At 48.5% G+C, this 13,567-nt stretch overlaps 1 protein-coding gene across 3 annotated transcripts in view; it reads right to left on the bottom strand.

The window, feature by feature from the left end:
- Nucleotides 1–426: 426 nt before the first annotated feature.
- LOC124005706 (focal adhesion kinase 1-like) overlaps nt 427–13,567 on the bottom strand; it is a 36,301-nt gene continuing 23,160 nt past the window's right edge. For all 3 annotated transcript variants that reach the window (XM_046315188.1, XM_046315189.1, XM_046315190.1), the window contains exons 2-3: nt 8,251–8,459; nt 427–604 (exon numbers count right to left, since the gene is read on the bottom strand). In XM_046315188.1, coding sequence (XP_046171144.1) covers nt 434–604; nt 8,251–8,424 — 345 coding nt within the window. In that variant the 5' untranslated portion in view covers nt 8,425–8,459 and the 3' untranslated portion in view covers nt 427–433. The remainder of the gene's footprint in view (nt 605–8,250; nt 8,460–13,567) is intronic.

Raw genomic sequence — 13,567 nt, 5'->3', positions numbered from 1 at the left:
GTGAGCACTAGTTCGACAGTTTAATCACGGTCAAGCGTTTCAAATGGCAAGGCTGTAGCCCGGATGTCTTACTCACATAATTGAGTTATGAATGAAGTTATGCAAAGCTCATAAGGTGCTGTACATGTGCTTATAATGCATTATGATGATGGTATTCATAGGAAGTGTTTGAATATTTATATTAAAGCAGAATTACATGGAGCCAATATGCATAAAGGCGGCAGCGCCAAGGCTTTTAAGGTGACAGAGCAGTGAAAATATGGCTTTATACAGTATTTCAACGTGTCTATGTAGCCTGCTCCCAGATCAGTTTGTGCTGTCTTGCCAAAGCAACAATGACAATAGGAGTTGGTCAAACAGCACACACGGACAGAACTGGAACCAGGGATCAGCAGTGTAAATAGCTTCATACAGTATGTCTCTGTCCTAGTTCTTACCTCCATTCGTCCTGAGGGTGGAGCAGCTCGTACCTCTCCCTGACGCGGGACACCCCCATGTCGGGGTGCAGCCAGTGGATGTTCCCTGAGCGCAGGTGGCTGAGACGCAGGCCCAGACAGGAAACACACTTCACCTTGTGGATGTCTGCTATCTTCTGGATGATACCCTGTCAGGGGACACACATGTAGACACACACTTATATAGAGTCACTCTGAAATGAATTTCAGTCAATGTCAATGGACAGACGCGTAGACAGTATACACACTGAGGTTAGAGGAGGAATCACTCAGAGATGAGATTCAAATCAACAACACGTCAGTCATAATCCCTAAAAGATCAGTATGGCTGTGTTCCAAATGGCACCCTATTCCCTTTGCGGACGAAGAGTTTGATTGACAGTAATTGACAGTAATGAACTGTCCTACAGATTGTAGTCTGTGATTCAGAGGGCAGGAGATATAGATAAATGAATAGCAGTCATAGTGACATATTAGTAGTGTGACAGACAGCAGTGGGGAGGGCCTTCCTTGGTCCATCCATCCCTGTAGTCCAGGAGAACCATCTATTCACCCATCCAACCCTGTAGTCCAGGAGAACCATCTATTCCCCCATCCATCCCTGTAGTCCAGGAGAACCATCTATTCACCCATCCATCCCTGTAGTCCAGGAGAACCATCTATTCACCCATCCATCCCTGTAGTCCAGGAGAACCATCTATTCACCCATCCATCCCTGTAGTCCAGGAGAACCATCTATTCACCCATCCATCCCTGTAGTACAGGAGAACCATCTATTCACCCATCCATCCCTGTAGTCCAGGAAAAACACCTATTCACCCATCCATCCCTGTAGTCCAGGAGAACCACCTATTCACCCATCCATCCCTGTAGTCCAGGAGAACCATCTATTCACCAATCCATCCCTGTAGTCCAGGAGAACCATCTATTCACCCATCCATGCCTGTAGTCCAGGGGTGACTTGAGGACTCCAGGGGAACCATCTATTCACCCATCCATCCCTGTAGTCCAGGAGAACCACCTATTCCCCCATCCATCCCTGTAGTCCAGGGGTGACATCTATTCACCCATCCATCCCTGTAGTCCAGGAGAACCATCTATTTACCCATCCATCCCTGTAGTCCAGGAGAACCATCTATTCACCCATCCATCCCTGTAGTCCAGGAGAACCACCTATTCACCCATCCATCCCTGTAGTACAGGAGAACCATCTATTCACCCATCCATCCCTGTAGTCCAGGAGAACCATCTATTCACCCATCCATGCCTGTAGTCCAGGAGAACCATCTATTCACCCATCCATCCTTGTAGTCCAGGGGTGACTTGAGGACTCCAGGGGAACCATCTATTCACCCATCCATCCCTGTAGTCCAGGAGAACCACCTATTCCCCCATCCATCCCTGTAGTCCAGGGGTGACATCTATTCACTCATCTATCCCTGTAGTCCAGGGGTGACATCTATTCACCCATCCATCCCTGTAGTCCAGGAGAACCATCTATTCACCCATCCATCCCTGTAGTCCAGGAGAACCACCTATTCACCCATCCATCCCTGTAGTCCAGGAGAACCATCTATTCACCCATCCATGCCTGTAGTCCAGGAGAACCATCTATTCACCCATCCATGCCTGTAGTCCAGGAGAACCATCTATTCACCCATCCATCCCTGTAGTCCAGGAGAACCATCTATTCACCCATCCATCCTTGTAGTCCAGGGGTGACTTGAGGACTCCAGGGGAACCATCTATTCACCCATCCATCCCCGTAGTCCAGGGGTGACATCTATTCACCCATCCCATCCATCCCCGTAGTCCAGGGGTGACATCTATTCACCCATCCATCCCTGTAGTCCAGGGGTGACATCTATTCACCCATCCATCCCCGTAGTCCAGGGGTGACATCTATTCACCCATCCATCCCTGTAGTCCAGGGGTGACATATATTCACCCATCAATCCCCGTAGTCCAGGGGTGACATCTATTCACCCATCCATCCCCGTAGTCCAGGGGTGACATCTATTCACCCATCCATCCCCGTAGTCCAGGGTGACATCTATTCACCCATCCATCCCTGTAGTCCAGGGGTGACATCTATTCACCCATCCATCCCTGTAGTCCAGGGTGACATCTATTCACCCATCCATCCCTGTAGTCCAGGGTGACATCTATTCACCCATCCATCCCTGTAGTCCAGGGGTGACATCTATTCACCCATCCATCCCTGTAGTCCAGGGGTGACATCTATTCACCCATCCATCCCTGTAGTCCAGGGGTGACATCTATTCACCCATCCATCCCTGTAGTCCAGGGGTGACATCTATTCACCCATCCATCCCTGTAGTCCAGGGGTGACATCTATTCACCCATCCATCCCTGTAGTCCAGGGGTGACATCTATTCACCCATCCATCCCTGTAGTCCAGGGGTGACATCTATTCACCCATCCATCCCTGTAGTCCAGGGGTGACATCTATTCACCCATCCATCCCTGTAGTCCAGGGGTGACATGAGGACTCCAGGGGAACCATATATCTATAACAGTAGATAGAATAGAAAGAACAGCTTGGCAGAGTTACACTGAATGATAGATCGTCCTCTCTCTCTTCCAGGAAGAGATTGTCATTGTGTGCAGAAGCAAGGGAAGAGGAATGGGGCAGGTTAAATAATCCATCATTGAAATGCCACTATGGGGCTTATGACACAATCTGAGAAGTGACACCCCTGCTTGGTTAAAATGATTAATGAGACGACCTCCCCATCTCTTTCACGGATGACATGTTCCATCACATCTCTCAACATCATCTGGCATCACTACTTCAGGTATTGAAGTTAGAGGCCATTGAAACATAAATTAGAAGCAGTCTACTTTGAAATGAAGCGCTTTGCCATTCCAGAGCCAGACACCTAACAGAAGAGATGTGGTAGCAAAGCCTTTTGGAATCTTTTACAAGAAACACCTGTTTAATCACCTGTTTAACTAGCTATTCTTTTCACCTCCTAAACTCTCTTAGTCTTGTTTCATCTGAATAGAAGTCATTATTAAACCTAACGGGGATGGAAGACACTAAATGTAGAAATGTCAACCTCATAAATACCCGGGTTGTGTCCAGTAGGGAGAAAACGTTTTGAAACACTTTAAAATTGTGATGTAGTCCGAGGTACTAAGTGAATTTGTCTAATAAGAAAACTTGTTTTCATTTTCTGTTACAAAACATTGTAGCTACAGTGTGACCTACTGAACGGCAGGTAGCCTAGCGGTTAAGAGCATTGGGCCAGTAACCAAAAGGTTGCTGGTTCGAATCCCTGAGCCGGCTGTTTGAAACATCTGCCGATGTGCCCTTGAGCAAGGCATTTAACCCTAATTGCTCCTAGAAGTCGCTCTGGATAAGAGCGTCTGCTAAATGACTAAAATGTAAATGTTAAATGAACATCGCCCAGGTGACAGGGGGAGTTCTACAGTGAGACGCTCAAGGAAGGAACATCGCCCAGGGAACAGGGGAGTTCTACATTGGATGCTCACATCGCCCAGGGAACAGGGGGAGTTCTACATTGAGATGCTCAAGGAAGGAACATCGCCCAGGGAACAGGGGGAGTTCTACATTGAGATGCTCAAGGAAGGAACATCGCCCAGGGAACAGGGGGAGTTCTACATTGAGATGCTCAAGGAAGGAACATCGCCCAGGGAACAGGGGGAGTTCTACATTGAGATGCTCAAGGAAGGAACATCGCCCAGGTGACAGGGGGAGTTCTACAGTGAGATGCTCAAGGAAGGAACATCGCCCAGGTGACAGGGGAGTTCTACAGTGAGATGCTCAAGGAAGGAACATCGCCCAGGGAACAGGGGAGTTCTACATTGAGATGCTCACATCGCCCAGGTGACAGGGGAGTTCTACAGTGAGATGCTCAAGGAAGGAACATCACCCAGGTGACAGGGGGAGTTCTACAGTGAGATGCTCAAGGAAGGAACATCGAGGTGACAGGGGGAGTTCTACAGTGAGATGCTCAAACATCGCCCAGGTGAAGGGGGAGTTCAGAGATGCTCAGGAAGACAGGGGGGGAGTTCTACAGTGAGATGCTCAAGGAAGGAACATCGCCCAGGTGACAGGGGAGTTCTACAGTGAGATGCTCAAGGAAGGAACATCGCCCAGGTGACAGGGGGAGTTCTACAGTGAGATGCTCAAGGAAGGAACATCGCCCAGGTGACAGGGGGAGTTCTACAGTGAGATGCTCAAGGAAGGAACATCGCCCAGGTGACAGGGGGAGTTCTACAGTGAGATGCTCAAGGAAGGAACATCGCCCAGGTGACAGGGGCAGTTCTACAGTGAGACGCTCAAGGAAGGAACATCGCCCAGGTGACAGGGGGAGTTCTACAGTGAGACGCTCAAGGAAGGAACATCGCCCAGGTGACAGGGGGAGTTCTACAGTGAGACGCTCAAGGAAGGAACATCGCCCAGGTGACAGGGGGAGTTCTACAGTGAGACGCTCAAGGAAGGAACATCGCCCAGGTGACAGGGGTACTTCTACAGTGAGACGCTCAAGGAAGGAACATTGCCCAGGTGACAGGGGGAGTTCTACAGTGAGACGCTCAAGGAGGGAACATCGCCCAGGTGACAGGGGGAGTTCTACAGTGAGGTGACAGGGGGAGTTCAAGGAGGGCCCAGGTGAACATCGCCCAGGTGACAGGGACAGGGGAGTTCTACAGTGAGACGCTCAAGGAGGGAACATCGCCCAGGTGACAGGGGGAGTTCTACAGTGAGACGCTCAAGTCCCAAATGACTGTCTACATATTAAACATTTCCATACAGTGTTTTAGCAAAAAGGCCCAAAATGCTGTTTCCATCTAAAGGCATGCCTCAGTTCAGCTGGTGGCTAGCCTGAAGTCGTCTAGGCGAACTGAATGAGTGTCCTCGCATACACCCTTAAAAAAATTTTACTTGAAAAACTAGAAAAGACACAATAGTACTGTTTGTCCATTTAGAGAATCCATAGCCAGAGTACACTTCAGCAAAATAGTCAGAATTAATCTAAGATAACTCAAGAAATCTGTCATTCATTTGGACGTTTATGCGGAGGAGATCTTGGTTGAGCAATTTTACATCTAACTAAGACGTTTGGTGCAGTATTTCTCAATTAAAAAAATTGCATGAAAGCAGGTCGTCTCTCATTGAATGACAACAAAGTCTTTATTGAACAATGCCTAATGTTGACCAATCAATTCAACTTCAATTCAATTCAAGGGCTTTATTGGCATGGGAAACATGTGTTAACATTGCCAAAGCAAGTGAGGTAGATTATATATAAAGTGAATATATAAAGTGAAATAAACAATAACCAACAAAGTCTATATTGAACAATGTCTACTGTTGACCAATCACCAACAAAGGGGCCTAGACTTCAGCTACTGACTTCGGCTTGCCTCAGAAAGATGTGTGCCTGAACAGCCGGAAAAACCCTTATCGAAATCCAAAACGTACTAAACGGCACAAAATGGCATCATAATATATTCACTAACTCTTCCTAACTGTTTTGGCTGGGAACCATTTGGAAGCCTTAAGCAGGCCGTCACCCGTGTCCCACTGGGCCATGGCTCCGGTGGACTTGCTCTCACCTGGGGGCCAAAGCCAGGCCACTGGTACTTTTCAGCTGGCATTTACATAACATTGGCAAACTGTGGACGTTAACACCTTCTCACAAAGCACCTTCTCACAAGTCTTCAATGTCAGCCTTAGCTATGTAAACACAATTTCCCTATTATACCATTAGGGTGTATTTTTTTATTTCACCTTTATTTTACTGGGCAAGTCAGTTAAGAACAAATTCTTATTTTCAATGACGGCCTAGGAACAGTGGGTTAACTGCCTGTTCAGGGGCAGAACTAGTGTAACACTGATGTTAAAGTTGAAAAGCAGCAATAGTGCACTTCTTTTGACCAGCGACTATAGGCTGTATAGGGAACAGGGAGCCATTTGGGACACTCTGGGTGTTGATAGGTAACTGTCTGTCTGTCTAGTAGGTAGAGTAGATAGGTAACTGTATGTCTGTCTGTCTAGTAGGTAGAGTTGATAGGTAACTGTCTGTCTGTCTGTCTGTCTGTCTGTCTGTCTGTCTGTCTGTCTGTCTGTCTGTCTGTCTGTCTGTCTGTCTGTCTGTCTGTCTGTCTGTCTGTCTGTCTGTCTGTCTGTCTGTCTGTCTGTCTGTCTGTCTGTCTGTCTGTCTGTCTGTCTAGTAGGTAGAGTTGATAGTTAACTGTCTGTCTGTCTGTCTGTCTGTCTGTCTGTCTGTCTGTCTGTCTGTCTGTCTGTCTGTCTGTCTGTCTGTCTGTCTGTCTGTCTGTCTGTCTGTCTGTCTGTCTGTCTGTCTGTCTGTCTGTCTGTCTAGTAGGTAGAGTTGATAGTTAACTGTCTGTCTGTCTGTCTGTCTGTCTGTCTGTCTGTCTGTCTGTCTGTCTGTCTGTCTGTCTGTCTGTCTGTCTGTCTGTCTGTCTGTCTGTCTGTCTGTCTGTCTGTCTGTCTGTCTGTCTGTCTGTCTGTCTGGTAGGTACAGTAGATAGGTAACTGTCTGTCTTTCTAGTTGGTAGAGTTGATAGGTAACTGTCTGTCTGTCTAGTAGGTAAAGTAGATAGTTAACTGTCTATCTGTCTAGTAGGTAGAGTTGATAGTTAACTGTCTGTCTGTCTAGTAGGTAGAGTTGATAGGTAACTGTCTGTCTGTCTAGTAGGTAGAGTTGATAGGTAACTGTCTGTCTGTCTAGTAGGTAGAGTTGATAGGTAACTGTCTGTCTGTCTAGTAGGTTAAGTAGATAGTTAACTGTCTATCTGTCTAGTAGGTAGAGTTGATAGGTAACTGTCTGTCTGTCTGTCTGTCTAGTAGGTAGAGTTGATAGGTAACTGTCTGTCTGTCTAGTAGGTAGAGTTGATAGGTAACTGTCTGTCTGTCTAGTAGGTAGAGTTGATAGGTAACTGTCTGTCTGTCTAGTAGGTAGAGTTGATAGGTAACTGTCTGTCTGTCTAGTAGGTAGAGTTGATAGGTAACTGTCTGTCTGTCTAGTAGGTAGAGTTGATAGGTAACTGTCTGTCTGTCTAGTAGGTAGAGTTGATAGTTAACTGTCTGTCTATCTAGTAGGTAAAGTAGATAGTTAACTGTCTATCTGTCTAGTAGGTAGAGTTGATAGTTAACTGTCTGTCTGTCTAGTAGGTAGAGTTGATAGGTAACTGTCTGTCTGTCTAGTAGGTAGAGTTGATAGGTAACTGTCTGTCTGTCTGTCTGTCTGTCTGTCTAGCTGGTAGAGTTGATAGGTAACTGTCTGTCTGTCTGTCTAGTAGGTAGAGTTGATAGGTAACTGTCTGTCTGTCTCATAGGTAGAGTTGATAGGTAACTGTCTGTCTGTCTAGTAGGTAGAGTTGATAGGTAACTGTCTGTCTGTCTAGTAGGTAGAGTTGATAGGTAACTGTCTGTCTGTCTGTCTGTCTGTCTGTCTGTCTGTCTGTCTGTCTGTCTGTCTGTCTGTCTGTCTGTCTGTCTGTCTGTCTGTCTGTCTGTCTGTCTGTCTGTCTGTCTGTCTGTCTGTCTGTCTGTCTGTCTGTCTGTCTGTCTGTCTGTCTAGCTGGTAGAGTTGATAGGTAACTGTCTGTCTGTCTGTCTAGTTGGTAGAGTTGATAGGTAACTGTCTGTCTGTATGGACAGTATGTGTCCCTACTGTACGAATGATAGGGAGAGACTATACAGACAGTAACCTAAAGTAGCATAGTTGCTGTAACTGTGGTAAACTGTGTTTACCCAATCAGCTGCTCAGCTCACCCTGATGTCAGTGGCGTCTCCGTGGCGGATGTGGCTGGCCCAGGTGGATGGTTCACTGTTGCTCTCCAAGTAGTGGTGGATCTTGAGCACGCGGTCCATGGTCCCCGGCTTCGACACCCCACCGCCCAACCCAGCATGGTGGTTCAGGTTGGGGTCCAGGTATGCTGACGCCATGCTTCCTTTGGTGGGGGCTAGCTGTCTGTCATATTCTGAAGGTAGAGAGACAGAGGGGAGAGAAGAGAGAGAGGGAGAGAGAGAGAGAGAGAGAGAGAGAGAGAGAGAGAGGAGGGATGCAAAGAGAGAGATAGGGAGGGAGAGAGAGAGAGAGGATGTAGAGTGTGAGAGAGAGAGAGAGGGTAGGTAGAGAGAGAGAGAGAGAGAGAGAGAGAGAGAGAGAGAGAGAGAGAGAGAGAGAGAGAGAGAGAGAGAGAGAGAGAGAGAGAGAGAGAGAGAGAGATAGAGAGAGGACATAGAGAGATAGAGGAGGTAGAGAGAGAGAGAGAGAGAGAGAGAGAGATAGGAGGTAGAGAGAGAGAGAGAGAGAGAGAGAGAGAGAGAGAGAGAGAGAGAGAGAGAGAGAGAGAGAGAGAGAGAGAGAGAGAAGATAGAGGATGTAGAGAGATAGAGAGAGAGAGAGAGAGGAGGAGGAGAGAGAGAGAGAGAGAGAGAGAGAGAGAGAGAGAGAGAGAGAGAGAGAGAGAGAGAGAGAGAGAGAGAGGAGGTAGAGAGAGAGAGAGGGAGAGAGAGAGGAGGTAGAGAGATAGACGAGGTAGAGAGAGAGAGAGAGAGAGAGAGAGAGATAGAAGACATAGAGAGATAGATGATGTAGAGAGATAGAGGAGGTAGAGAGAGAGATATAGAGGAGGTAGAGAGAGAGAGAGAGAGAGAGAGAGAGAGAGAGAGAGAGAGAGAGAGAGAGAGAGAGAGGAGGTAGAGAGAGAGAGAGGGAGAGAGAGAGGAGGTAGAGAGATAGACGAGGTAGAGAGAGAGAGAGGGAGAGAGATAGGAGGTAGAGAAAGAGAGAGAGAGGTAGAGAGGTAGAGAGAGAGAGAGAGAGGAGGTAGAGAGAGAGGTAGAGAGAGAGAGATAGACGAGGTAGAGAGAGAGAGAGATAGAGAGAGAGAGAGAGAGAGAGAGAGAGAGAGAGAGAGAGAGAGAGAGAGAGAGAGAGAGAGAGAGGTAGGTAGAGAGGAGGCTTCAGGTGAATTCCCACTAGACGACTGTGTAACTTTCTCACCATTATAACTTCATCTGTAATCAGTAACAAAAGTGGACTGGAGAGAATAGAACAGACAACCGGACAGCTGGACAGACTGACAGATAACAGTGTGGTCTGCAGGTTGAAGTGGTCTGAGCTGGGCTTGCTACAATAGGCCGGACAGACTGACAGATAACAGTGAGGTCTGCAGGTTGAAGTGGTCTGAGCTGGGCTTGCTACAGTAGGCCGGACAGACTGACAGATAACAGTGAGGTCTGCAGGTTGAAGTGGTCTGAGCTGGGCTTGCTACAGTAGGCCGGACAGACTGACAGATAACAGTGAGGTCTGCAGGTTGAGGTGGTCTGAGCTGGGCTTGCTACAGTAGGCTGGACAGACTGACAGATAACAGTGAGGTCTGCAGGTTGAAGTGGTCTGAGCTGGGCTTGCTACAGTAGGCTGGACAGACTGACAGATAACAGTGAGGTCTGCAGGTTGAAGTGGACTGAGCTGGGCTTGCTACAGTAGGCTGGACAGACTGACAGATAACAGTGAGGTCTGCAGGTTGAAGTGGACTGAGCTGGGCTTGCTACAGTAGGCTGGACAGACTGACAGATAACAGTGAGGTCTGCAGGTTGAGGTGGTCTGAGCTGGGCTTGCTACAGTAGGCTGGACAGACTGACAGATAACAGTGAGGTCTGCAGGTTGAAGTGGTCTGAGCTGGGCTTGCTACAGTAGGCTGGACAGACTGACAGATAACAGTGAGGTCTGCAGGTTGAAGTGGTCTGAGCTGGGCTTGCTACAGTAGGCTGGACAGACTGACAGATAACAGTGAGGTCTGCAGGTTGAAGTGGTCTGAGCTGGGCTTGCTACAGTAGGCCGGACAGACTGACAGATAACAGTGAGGTCTGCAGGTTGAAGTGGTCTGAGCTGGGCTTGCTACAGTAGGCTGGACAGACTGACAGATAACAGTGAGGTCTGCAGGTTGAAGTGGTCTGAGCTGGGCTTGCTACAGTAGGCTGGACAGACTGACAGATAACAGTGAGGTCTGCAGGTTGAAGTGGTCTGAGCTGGGCTTGTGAGGTCTACAGTAGGCTGGACAGACTGACAGATAACAGTGAGGTCTGCAGGTTGAAGTGGTCTGAGCTGGGCTTGCTACAGTAGGCTGGACAGACTGACAGATAACAGTGAGGTCTGCAGGTTGAAGTGGTCTGAGCTGGGCTTGCTACAGTAGGCTGGACAGACTGACAGATAACAGTGAGGTCTGCAGGTTGAAGTGGTCTGAGCTGGGCTTGCTACAGTAGGCTGGACAGACTGACAGATAACAGTGAGGTCTGCAGGTTGAAGTGGTCTGAGCTGGGCTTGCTACAGTAGGCTGGACAGACTGACAGATAACAGTGAGGTCTGCAGGTTGAAGTGGTCTGAGCTGGGCTTGCTACAGTAGGCTGGACAGACTGACAGATAACAGTGAGGTCTGCAGGTTGAAGTGGTCTGAGCTGGGCTTGCTACAGTAGGCTGGACAGACTGACAGATAACAGTGAGGTCTGCAGGTTGAAGTGGTCTGAGCTGGGCTTGCTACAGTAGGCTGGACAGACTGACAGATAACAGTGAGGTCTGCAGGTTGAAGTGGTCTGAGCTGGGCTTGCTACAGTAGGCTGGACAGACTGACAGATAACAGTGAGGTCTGCAGGTTGAAGTGGTCTGAGCTGGGCTTGCTACAGTAGGCTGGACAGACTGACAGATAACAGTGAGGTCTGCAGGTTGAAGTGGTCTGAGCTGGGCTTGCTACAGTAGGCTGGACAGACTGACAGATAACAGTGAGGTCTGCAGGTTGAAGTGGTCTGAGCTGGGCTTGCTACAGTAGGCTGGACAGACTGACAGATAACAGTGAGGTCTGCAGGTTGAAGTGGTCTGAGCTGGGCTTGCTACAGTAGGCTGGACAGACTGACAGATAACAGTGAGGTCTGCAGGTTGAAGTGGTCTGAGCTGGGCTTGCTACAGTAGGCTGGACAGACTGACAGATAACAGTGAGGTCTGCAGGTTGAAGTGGTCTGAGCTGGGCTTGCTACAGTAGGCTGGACAGACTGACAGATAACAGTGAGGTCTGCAGGTTGAAGTGGTCTGAGCTGGGCTTGCTACAGTAGGCTGGACAGACTGACAGATAACAGTGAGGTCTGCAGGTTGAAGTGGTCTGAGCTGGGCTTGCTACAGTAGGCTGGACAGACTGACAGATAACAGTGAGGTCTGCAGGTTGAAGTGGTCTGAGCTGGGCTTGCTACAGTAGGCTGGACAGACTGACAGATAACAGTGAGGTCTGCAGGTTGAAGTGGTCTGAGCTGGGCTTGCTACAGTAGGCTGGACAGACTGACAGATAACAGTGAGGTCTGCAGGTTGAAGTGGTCTGAGCTGGGCTTGCTACAGTAGGCTGGACAGACTGACAGATAACAGTGAGGTCTGCAGGTTGAAGTGGTCTGAGCTGGGCTTGCTACAGTAGGCCGGACAGACTGACAGATAACAGTGAGGTCTGCAGGTTGAAGTGGTCTGAGCTGGGCTTGCTACAGTAGGCTGGACAGACTGACAGATAACAGTGAGGTCTGCAGGTTGAAGTGGTCTGAGCTGGGCTTGCTACAGTAGGCCGGACAGACTGACAGATAACAGTGAGGTCTGCAGGTTGAAGTGGTCTGAGCTGGGCTTGCTACAGTAGGCCAGACAGACTGACAGATAACAGTGAGGTCTGCAGGTTGAAGTGGTCTGAGCTGGGCTTGCTACAGTAGGCTGGACAGACTGACAGATAACAGTGAGGTCTGCAGGTTGAAGTGGTCTGAGCTGGGCTTGCTACAGTAGGCTGGACAGACTGACAGATAACAGTGAGGTCTGCAGGTTGAAGTGGTCTGAGCTGGGCTTGCTACAGTAGGCCGGACAGACTGACAGATAACAGTGAGGTCTGCAGGTTGAAGTGGTCTGAGCTGGGCTTGCTACAGTAGGCTGGCCAGACAGCTGGGTGGCTTTGGAGAGTGACCAGGGAGCAGCACTGTCAGAAGCACTGCCAGCATTACAACAACCCTCCTCACGAACCACAAACTGGAGCCATTATACATAAGCTGTTTGGATTGTGGTAGAAAACGGTCAGGGGTGAAATTTGGTGTGTGTGTGTGTTTGTGTGTGTGTGTGTGGTGCGGTGAAATTTGCGTGTGCGTGTGTGTGTGTGTGTCTGTGGTAAAAGGTACAGCCAAGACAGTACCGCTGTGCTTGTTAAAACATGGCTTTTCTAGTGTTTTGGATAGACTGACCCAGAGCAGCTCAGTGACATTCCTCAGCCTTCCTGACTGTATCTGCGGTTGGTAACATCACTAGAATAGAGCACCACAGGAAAACCTGCCCTTAACACCAAAAACACACACATTCTCAGATGGCGACCTCTTCGATGGTACTTTCTGGTAACCCAGGCAGAACACATGTATGAAGACAGAGGTAAATATCCTAACTCTCAGATCAGATCAGTACAGACACAACTGGTCCATTTGAGCCCATGACTGGACAACTTCCTTTCAGAGTTGTTCTTTAATAAACTCCTGTCAAACTCAATTCAAACACTACTATTCTGATCTAACACCATCACAGCAACAACAGTCCAATCAGTCAGTCCTCCTACCTTTACTGATGAAGGGCCAGCAGGTACTCCACTGTAGAGTTCCGTGATGACAACATTAGTGCTATAGCAACAGCACACGAGGTTACCCAGTAGAATATGTCCACTAGGTTACACAGTAGAGTCTGTCACGAGGTTACACAGTAGAGTATGTCCACTAGGTTACCCAGATATGTCCAAGGTTACCCAGTAGAATATGTCCACGAGGTTACCCAGTAGACTGTCCACTAGTTACACAGTAGAGTATGTCCACTAGGTTACACAGTAGAGTATGTCAACGAGCACACAGTAGAGTATGTCCAGTTAGAATATGTCCACGAGGTTACAGTAGAATATGTCCACAGGTTACAGTAGAGTCTGTCCACGAGGTTACCCAGTAGAGTATGTCCACGAGGTTACACAGTAGAATATGTCCACGAGGTTACACAGTAGAGTATGTCCACGACGTTACCCAGTAGAGTATGTCCACAAGG

This window comes from Oncorhynchus gorbuscha, linkage group LG19 (assembly GCF_021184085.1).
Source record: "Oncorhynchus gorbuscha isolate QuinsamMale2020 ecotype Even-year linkage group LG19, OgorEven_v1.0, whole genome shotgun sequence".
NCBI classification, from domain to species: domain Eukaryota; kingdom Metazoa; phylum Chordata; class Actinopteri; order Salmoniformes; family Salmonidae; genus Oncorhynchus; species Oncorhynchus gorbuscha.
Note: the sequence above shows the minus strand (reverse complement) of the source record. Positions and strands in the feature narration are given on the sequence as shown.